This window comes from Trachymyrmex cornetzi, unplaced genomic scaffold (assembly GCF_001594075.2).
Source record: "Trachymyrmex cornetzi isolate Tcor2-1 unplaced genomic scaffold, Tcor1.1 scaffold646, whole genome shotgun sequence".
Classification (NCBI taxonomy): Eukaryota; Metazoa; Arthropoda; class Insecta; order Hymenoptera; family Formicidae; genus Trachymyrmex; species Trachymyrmex cornetzi.
Genome location: NW_017299966.1, coordinates 708,153 through 717,796, shown reverse-complemented (window position 1 = coordinate 717,796; position 9,644 = coordinate 708,153). Strand labels below are relative to the sequence as shown.

At 39.0% G+C, this 9,644-nt stretch overlaps 2 protein-coding genes across 2 annotated transcripts; one reads left to right on the top strand and one right to left on the bottom strand.

Moving 5' to 3' along the window:
• The first annotated feature begins 4,287 nt into the window (after positions 1–4,287).
• On the top strand, positions 4,288–6,060 carry mRpL2 (mitochondrial ribosomal protein L2). The gene is made up of 2 exons (XM_018516794.1): positions 4,288–4,518; positions 5,069–6,060. Exons 1-2 carry the CDS (start codon positions 4,290–4,292, stop codon positions 5,746–5,748), a joined length of 909 nt encoding a protein of 302 aa, XP_018372296.1. The 5' UTR covers positions 4,288–4,289; the 3' UTR covers positions 5,749–6,060.
• Positions 6,061–6,190: 130 nt separating this feature from the next.
• On the bottom strand, positions 6,191–8,851 carry Sfxn1-3 (Sideroflexin-1-3). Its single transcript, XM_018516793.1, has 4 exons — positions 8,328–8,851; positions 7,777–7,953; positions 7,001–7,389; positions 6,191–6,658 (listed from the first exon to the last, which is right to left on the bottom strand). Exons 1-4 carry the CDS (start codon positions 8,501–8,503, stop codon positions 6,414–6,416), a joined length of 987 nt encoding a protein of 328 aa, XP_018372295.1. The 5' UTR covers positions 8,504–8,851; the 3' UTR covers positions 6,191–6,413.
• Positions 8,852–9,644: the final 793 nt, after the last annotated feature.

Here is a 9,644-nt window from a genome sequence, read left to right as displayed (position 1 = left end):
CCGCCGACTCTCGCGTCATCCTGCGACTCCATTCTCCCGTTCTCCCGTTCTCCCATTCTTCGTGTGTAGATTTCTCTCCGCTTTCGGTGCCGCTGGCCGACGAATTGAGAGGAAACGAACGAGAACAGGGCCGAAGCAACCGGCCGTCAACCGAAACCGCTTTCCTCTCTCGCCCCTTTCTCTTCGTCTTTCGTCGTGCATCCGCCGTCCGCGTCGTCCTTTCTACCATCCTTCTATGGTCTTCCCCTTTCCTGCGGTTACCCGGAAAACTTTATAACGCGAAATGCTATCCCTGCGTCGTACTTTTCGGCTCGCTCTTTCTCTATCTGTCTTTTTACCTCCCTTTCTTTCTCTCTTTCTCTCTCCTGTTCCTGTAGTTTCGCGCGGGCCCACTTTTTTCCATCGTTCTCGCTTCTTCTTTCGCTCGTTGCTCCTCCCCCGCAGCAGCTTTCCACGCGCGGTTCATTCCAACTCGTCCCTGCGGAAACGTTTCATCGACCACCATCCTCGGTTTTTTTCCTTCGGGCTTTTTCTCGCCTCTTCGAACTTTTCTCGTGTATCTAATGTCAAGACTATTTTTCACCGAGCGAAAACCCCGCGTTAAAACTATGCCGCGTCGTACGCGTTAAACACCGCTACTTGTGATCAATACGTTATATTTTTGCATAAAATGTAAATCATTATCGTATGCACGACATTTTTTTGTATCTTTTATATAAAATATTGTCTTATAGCGCAATTGCAATTTTTAGCTCTTTAGAAAATACACAATTTAGTATGTTATTTTAAATAGCACGCGTCGTGAAAAATAAGTGCTGTTCACGTTGTAAACAATACCGTGACTTTTCGTAATGCAAGCATATGGAAGTTAATTATCGCACGTTGAAAAATAAATATACGAGCTTTAACTTTAGCGCGAGTTGCGTCAGAAATATACAACACATTTGAATTTTAAACGTACATTTAGCGCTAAATGTAGCCATCTAATTCTCATTGCGTTGTCCCATTTCATCTGTTTACATTGCGCGTATGCGATTTTCATATTAAGCACGTAAAGCACAGAATCTAACACATTTAGTGTTAAATATACGAGGAAATGGAAGGACCAAATTTTCAGGAGTTAGTTTAACGAAGAATTTATACCTACCTCCAAAGCGTGACCTCTTAATATCGCTTTGCAGTTTTTTTTCCATTACGGCGAAGGCTCGATAGTTCGTGCCTCTAAACGAATAGAAATGATAATCACTTTAAAGGGACATGTAGCTCTAATACACGTAATTCGTCGTAAACTCGCTTAATCGTGTTGAATCTCTCGCCGTAAACCGCGAGCGTAGTTATATACTCGTATAATAGTAAGCGTTGAAGATAATAAGGTGCTCGGGAATAGCATGAAACAAAGGAAATGTCGGGTGTGGTTGAAAACTAAGTGAAAATTAATCATAGAATAAAATTTTAAAAAACAGGAAATAAAGAATTTTTTAAAAAAAAATATATAGGGATATATATATATATATATATATATATATATATATATATATATATATATATATATAGGGCCGAACTTGTTGACAATGCGAGAACAACGTGAGCATTATGAGTATAACGCATTTCTTTAGAAAACCGTATGTTCTAAATTTTAAGCAAATACAGAATAACAGTACACCCCGAACAATCGCGGCTCTCGTATTCATAATTCTCTGCAAACATGATTAATATTATTCGCAGTTGAAAAGTAGATAGTGTTACGTTTCAAACAGATGTATCTTTATTACGTATAATTCGTAAAATAATGAAGACTGCAGGACAATATTGGAAAACGAGAAGAAATAGATAGGAAAAAATGTTGGAAGACAGGTATCGAGGAACGATAGGGGAAAGTGCGAATAATGAAAAATAAAAAGGTACGATTAAGATAAAGAAAGATTAAGAAGAAGATTCTGAAAACAAAGTACAATAAAGTTGGCATGTTAGTTGTGATCTTAGTAAGACATAAATACAATAGGAGAGTGTTGATTAGTAAACTGGCGCTTGTTTCGGGAGTCACTCGATCGTTGTTAAATCTAGACGAATAGAGAGCGCAGCGATGCGCTACAGAGAGAGAGAGAGAGAGACATAGTTCCTAGTATGAGTAATTCTCTGTAAACTCGACTAATCGTGTTATTCGAGCTCGAGTCGGGGAGCGGGCACGCGTAGTTATGTAATGGTAGCGTTAAAGCGTTAATAAGGATCGCGGTGGTGCTTAAGAACAGAATGAAGAAACGAAGGAAATACGCGGGCGATACGCGTCGAAGGTGGTAAGAAGGAGGCAAGAAGAAGGGATGAACGGTGGAAAATGGTGAAGGATGAAAGGGAGCGTGCGGGGAAGGAAGTGGGGGCGGTTGGTCTTTCGGTCGTGGTAGTCACGGGAGTCGTGGTAATAAATGGGCAACACGAGCGCTTATAAGGGGGTAGGTAATCTAAAGCTTTGGAGGCGGTGGCGTAACGGGGGCTGTCGAGGGAAAGGGCGGGCGAGGAGGGCGGAAGAGGTAAAGGAAAGAGGAGGAGAAGAAAGAGAGAGAGAGAGAGAGAGAGGACCACACGATGAAGAGGAGGTAGGCTAAGCGGGGCAAGGAGGGGGGAGAACGGTGTGTGTAGGGTGAGAGGGTCTGGTTGGAGGAAAGCATAGCGGAGGAAGGGGCGGATAAGGGTGGTTACGAGCGAGGGTGTGAGATAAGGTATAAGGTGGGTAAGATGGCGGACAATTTGCCGCTCGACTACTCTTGCCCGCACCCCTCCCTGGACGATTCCAACCTCCACTTCCTTCGACCCCCCTTCCGGTCTATGTACCGAGTAATAGATGTTCCTCCTTCACGACCAACGCGGAGACGGAGCGGAGACGGAGACGCTGAACGCGCGCGCAAAACCGTACGCCATCCTCCTTTATCTCGTGGCTTCTTCCCTCGCCCTCGCCCTCGCCCTCGCTCTCGCCTTTCTCTCTCGCGGCAAGACAGAGGGAGACAAGGGAACGACGGCAAGCGCATGAACGTGCGTGACGGTGAGAATTGCGCGTGCACGTGAGGCATGTACATACATGCATGCATACATACGTACACGACCGAGAGTTGCGGCCGCGTTTCACCTACACGGAAAACTACCGCTCTGACGGAGTACAATCGTCGGTGGGTACGTAGGTATTTAAACGTTCTCCACACAGTCACGCTCACCCTGCGCTGCCGTCGCGCGATCCGACCCCCCCGCCACCCCCCTCACTTTCACCCCTTCTTCTCGTCCGCCCCCTGAGCCGTTTCCGTCGGCGTCCCCTAGTCGGCAGACCGCACCAGCGTGCTCTCTCTTAGCATTCCATCCGCCATCTTCTCACTTAATAAAATAATTACCCCGGGCCAATTAAGCGTTCCCCTCTACGCCGTTCGTTCGTTCGTTCGTTCGTTCGTTCGTTCCTTCCTTCCTTTATGTGGGACCTCGTGCGCGTTCGCCAGTCGCCGCGGATGTCGCGCGGCTTTCGGGCTTTCGCCGATGTAATAACGCGCGGCACACATTATTTTACCGTTTATTTGTTATCGTTTTGCGTGGCGAAAATCTTAAGGAATGTCGACTAATTGGCACGTTATATCTGTGCGCGTTCGCGCGACTGAACTTTAGCCTCATTATTAGAGCCGTAGTTACGTAGACATGGTTTTTGATCGTACGACTTTACGTAACGTGTTTTCGAAGATACGACAAACAATTCTAACAAAATTTAATCGAGTATTTTTTGCAACAATTACTAAATTTATTTATCTATTAAAAATTAACGCAGAAAATTTTTTGTAAAAATACAAATATAGTAATTATTTTTTTAATTGTATATTTTTAAATATTTTTGGAGATTAATATTAATCCTTCGCAATTCATTAAATATAAAAAAATTAATATTTTCTATCAATTGTTTAATTTGTAAAATTAATATCCGTTCTTTTTCTCAATAAAATTGCAGTTAAAGATATGCATTCTACAGTGTTAGTGTTCCTGTTTATCCGATTTGATTGAATGTATATGTATATGAAAATATGTATTAATTTTTTCCAAAAAAGCATAATTATACAGTGCTTTATAAATATATGTATATAAACTTCACATCAGCGGTGAACTCTTTTGACTATTCTTGAAGCTTATAGTCGTTTACGCTTGATTTTATTAAAAAACACCTACCTTACTTTCCAACGATGAAGGGATATCGGTCAGAATTACGGCAAGAGCTGCGTTTGCGAAGATGGCACCACTTTTAAACTCAATGGTTCATCCGTTTCAAGATGTCTGCTGCGACATTGACACGTCGTGTTTTCGGTCAACAAGTACCTAATTTCGTCGGTTTGACAGTTTCGGTGTTGTCTCAGGTATCAAGAAGGTATAAATGGAAACTAATACAGCTACCAAAAGCGGGCTCAGGCTCGGCCTTTCGAAGAATCGTCCATTTCGAAGATAAATACACGGTGAAGCCTTTGAAAGTTACGAATCTAGCAGGCAGAGATCCTGTGACAGGTACGTGAGATAATATCGTTACTCCAGTATCAGCTTTCCTTTTTGAAATGTATCTTATCTTTACTAATAAGTTCTTTACAAACTAATGGGGATAAAACTCAATATCGCGTGTCATATACCGTGCATAGATTGTTACTATTCTCGAGAGGTCTGACCTCTACTGGCGAAAGTAGAAAACTATTGGTAGATAATACAGATAACTTACGTATCGGTTCAGATTACGCGCGATTTATTTCTCATTGAAAAAGAGATTTAATATATATTATATGTTACGAACATTATATCAAAATACATGTGTATATATAATTTTTATTGATTTGCTTTATAATAATAGATTGTCTATCACTCATATGATAGACAATTTCTATGTTAGAAAAGATAATTTTTGAATTAAAATTAATTTCCATTCAATATCGATACTATCGGTTAAGATAAATATTTTTTTCAAATCACGAATATATTTTGTGTTGAAGCATCTTATATTTGAAGCTAAATTAACCACTATTAAATGAGTGAAAATAAAAAAGAATGAATCGCTTTTATGAAACAGGCAGAGTAGTAGCCAATGGTATCGGGGGTGGCATAAAGCACAAGTATCATTGGATCAAGTGGATCAGGGATGGACCTGAGGACCTAAACGAACCGCCAAAGGAAGAAAAAGTCCTAGAGGTCTTTAAGGATGGTTGTAGAACGAGTTTTGTCGCGTTGATCGGTACCAATCGTGAACTGAAATATATTTTAGCTACGGAAAACATGAAACCGGGCGACATATTACGTACTCATCGAGGTATACCGCGTAATCCCGTGAGACCTTCAGAGGGAGATGCCTATCCTCTTGGTGCTTTACCCATGGGAACTCTCGTTCATTGTGTAGAAAAATATCCGGGATTGGGTGGGTTTCTAATTCACTCTGCGGGTACCGTCGGAACACTAATAAAGCGAGAGGAAGATCGTGTGGTAGTACAGATGCCTAGTAAGAAACTATTTAGTCTTCATGAGTCGTGTATGGCTACGGTTGGTCGATTATCGAATATCGAATACAGTTCTACTCCAATTGGTAGCGCACAGAAAAATCGAGAATTGGGAAATCGGCCGAGGAGCGGTTTATGGCACCGCAAAACTGGTACAGCCGGTCGTAAAATTAAACCACCACCTCGTGTACAACATGTTGGCGGTAAAAAATCGGCACCATGTAATGTGCTTGTTTTGAATAGCCATCACAATTCTTAAACTAGATGTCTCAGTTAAAATGCAATTATGGGTTAAGATATATAATAAATTCTCGTTTCAAACACTCAACTTTGAATTTTATTGTCTTCGTTACCCTTTCTCATTCAACAAGGAAAAACATTTAGATGTCTCTTAAATTCTAAGATATTCGTTATACATAGGCTGAAAAACGGGAGATATGTATGCATTTGGACGTATATTCAGGCTAAGAGACTCGTTTCTAAATCATAAGCAGGGTGTTATATCTAAGAAGTTTAAAAATCTAGAAAGTCTCAAAGATTTTTTATTCGAGAGAGAACATTAAAATATTTTATCATAATTCAAAAAATTTCTGTGTAAAGAATTAAAAAAAAAAATTTTATATGAAAGTTTGAACAAGGAAGATTAAGGAATTTTTAATAATTCTTTTTTTTTTCAAGATTTGACTAGACATCCCGATATAATAGAGTTTTTGCAAATTTTTATCTCATGATCAACACATGGACATTTATATTTATGGAAGTATAAGTATCAACAAGAACGAATCACTTATGAATCGTTGGAAGTTTATGATAATATATGCTTTCGAATGTTCGGTTCGGGAATGTATATACCTGAGTTTCAATAATAGGCTGTGTTCTTGGAATGATAAAAATTCAAGAACTGTGTGATTTTTGTCACGTCGTTTAAAGGCCCTTATTGTAATATACAGTCTCCAGATTAGTATCATGCAATCGTACTTTCTCTCGTATATCAGGCTCCAGTTGATTTATTGAAATAGGGACGCGCTGTGCGAAGAGAGCACAGCAAAGCGGCGTTGCAAAAGTGAGACACACTCCGCAAATTAAAACTTGAATTGGTCCGGCAGCCCATTTCGCATTACGTAACAGCTGTCTTCGATCTAGGTAATTCATTACTATTGGCGCCAATACTGCAACAATAAAATAAAATGCTCTCCATTGTCGAATCTTCGTATATGATATTTATATCGATTTCAATTGATTGTTTTAAAGAAGAAATGTAAGTTTTTTTTAGAAAAAAATATAGAGCTATTTAAATAGTCAATATGATAATAATATAATTATATGTATTTATGTAATTTTTGTTCATGAATGATTTGCCATTTTATATCCATAATAATATAAATATAGAAAGACTTCATATCGTTAAATGATGTTATCGTTAATTGGCGTAATTGGCTTTCATCGGTGATAAACTCGGTTAGAAATTTGATTAATGAAATATTATAAAAAATAAATGCAACGAAACCTACTCATACTCGGAGAGGCCATAAGTATTCGCGATAATGTCACGGTTGCTATTGCCTGTTTAGCTGCTCGTTTACTGTGGCCGACTTTCGTCCCGTCTTCGGTTTGTAATTCAATACCATTTTGAAGTTCAGTGACTCTCATAAGAGGGATATTCACACAATTAGCCGCCGCAACTGCCGCCAGTGGCACTAATCGGCCTGCGAGCGGTGGTCCACGTTGAGCGAGACGGTTCAGAGTCAATGCCGTTATCACGGCGCCTCCCGTAGCGCCGATATAACTCTGCGCTAACGTTTCCGTTGGAATCGGACTTGATCCACTACGGTTCGTATAATTTACTATGGCATTGAATGACTGATTGACCCATTGCCAGAAAATTACAGCCGGCGTTGATCTACAAGATAATAATCGCATCGCGATAATAACGCATTCTTATATATAACTATTAGACAGGTAGATTTAATCCGCAATCTCTTTAACGACTTCTTAAATGATAATTTCCTGAATGTTTCTTGAATGATTCTAAATTCTATGTTGTTTGAGATCGAGATATATTTGAGTCTTTTGTTTATTTATTTGCTTCTGTTTAAAACTTTGACCGTTCGTCGAAAGATATAATTATCAAAATTATATTACTGTATGCTAACATTATTCCAACAGAGGTACAATTATATCTAATACTATTTTAACGTGTCTTAACGAGGCATTTAGAATCATAATATTTGAGTGTTGTTATCGCATTATCGTAATAAGTCTTCGTGTGATAATTTCGATTACGTACTTGTAAAATGTCATCATACAGCCGGTTATCATCATATTCATGGGAACTTGCGCGCTCATACGGCCTATTAACAGCATTTTCTCCCCGGTATCAGGGTGGTAGGCGCTATCGTAAAGATATTTGCATCTCCATAATTCGTTTTCGGTGATTCCTTGTTTTTCTAGGACCTCACCCTGTCTGCAACGGGGTAATATCAAGATTACGTACAGATGATCGTTATTTCACACATATTTACACAGTAAACAAACAAATACGTTACATTAATATAAAAGTGAAAATATATAATATATGTAAGAAATGATTTATAACATGTAAATTGAAGATATATGGCTTATGCTAGAATTGTCCGTTGCGATTTTTTTTTTCGATAAAGTTGAACATGCGATAAGGAATTCTGCGGCAAATGAAACTCCAACTCAAGGCATAAACAAGATGCCATTCTAACACATGTTCTCTACGTGTGTAGTAAAACATATGACGTCATCGTGTTGATTATGCGTCCCAACTGAGCGGACGCGCAAAAAAGCAAAACTAATTATAGCTACGACTACCTGTATTTCGTGACGACATCACGCGCGCGTTCAAGTTGCTGGCTCGTGGCGAAGACATTAAGCGGGTTTGTTACTGTCAAGAAGTGCAATGCCCTTCCGCGGTAAGTGCTCTGATCCCAGTACGGTTTATCAATGTCTATTTCCTTCGGCGTTTCGATTTCCTTTCTTCCAAACATCTTATCAGGTTTCCCTCTTAACGTCTTTGGGCTTGGTTGGCTGTATCCTCTCTTCCTCACCCACGTTCACCTATTCTTCCCCACTTTGCTATCACGACGACGTGTCAGTGAATCGTCGTCGTGTTTTCGTCACACCTGCACATCTGCTGGGAATCCGTCAGCCTCCAGAGAGACGGCATACGTGACGTTTTACAACCGTTCACAAGACAGGCTGATCATCCAGCTCCCAGCCGACTGACCCGCTCCAGAGTCCAGTCACTGAGTCTCCTCTCTCTTTTTCTCTACCACGCTCCGCTTCCACACGCTCGGCGCCGTTTCTTCCTCTTCACCCCCCTTGTTCGATCCATGAACCGTGCCGACTCTCATCGATAAGGCTTGGTGCGTGCGCACAGACCGTCCAGCAGTATTTACGTTTGGCGGATTTACCACGAGATGGTGGCACGCTGAAAGTTTCTTCGTGTTAATTGATACAAATTTATATTAATGTAATTAAAAATATTAATATTAATTTTACAGACAACCAGACCAGGCGAGAAAAACTGAATTATATTTAATAAATTTGATAAAATAGTATGTTATACAAAATGATTATGTTAATCTTGCAAATATTATCTTACTGACGTTACATTGATATTATTTTGATATTATATTTCAAAGGTATGATGATCCAGTGAATTCCAATATTAAGTGAAAGAGGAAAACGTGACTAAAAATATTAAGTACAAATTAAAATATTAAATTATAAACAAATTCTTTTTAATTAATTTGCGAATGTAATTTATATTGTTAAACAAAATGTTTATTATGCATAGAGAGAGAAGGATAGTAATACTAAAGTACTCTTATTATATTAATTGTAATCATTTAATGTCTCCCATTTTTAAATTTAACGCTTAAAAGTTGACAGATATCTAACAAAGTATTAACTTTATCATATTGGGAGTATTTCTATATATATTTTTATATTTCTATACTTTGAACAGAATTTTTATTTATATGAGCTCATAATTTTTTTATATACCATACGTATACACACCTACATTGATAATATCTCAAGTCTATATTTACTTTTATAGATTACAAAATTATTGTATTTTTATTATATACCGGGTATCACATTTAAATATTATGCAATATCTAA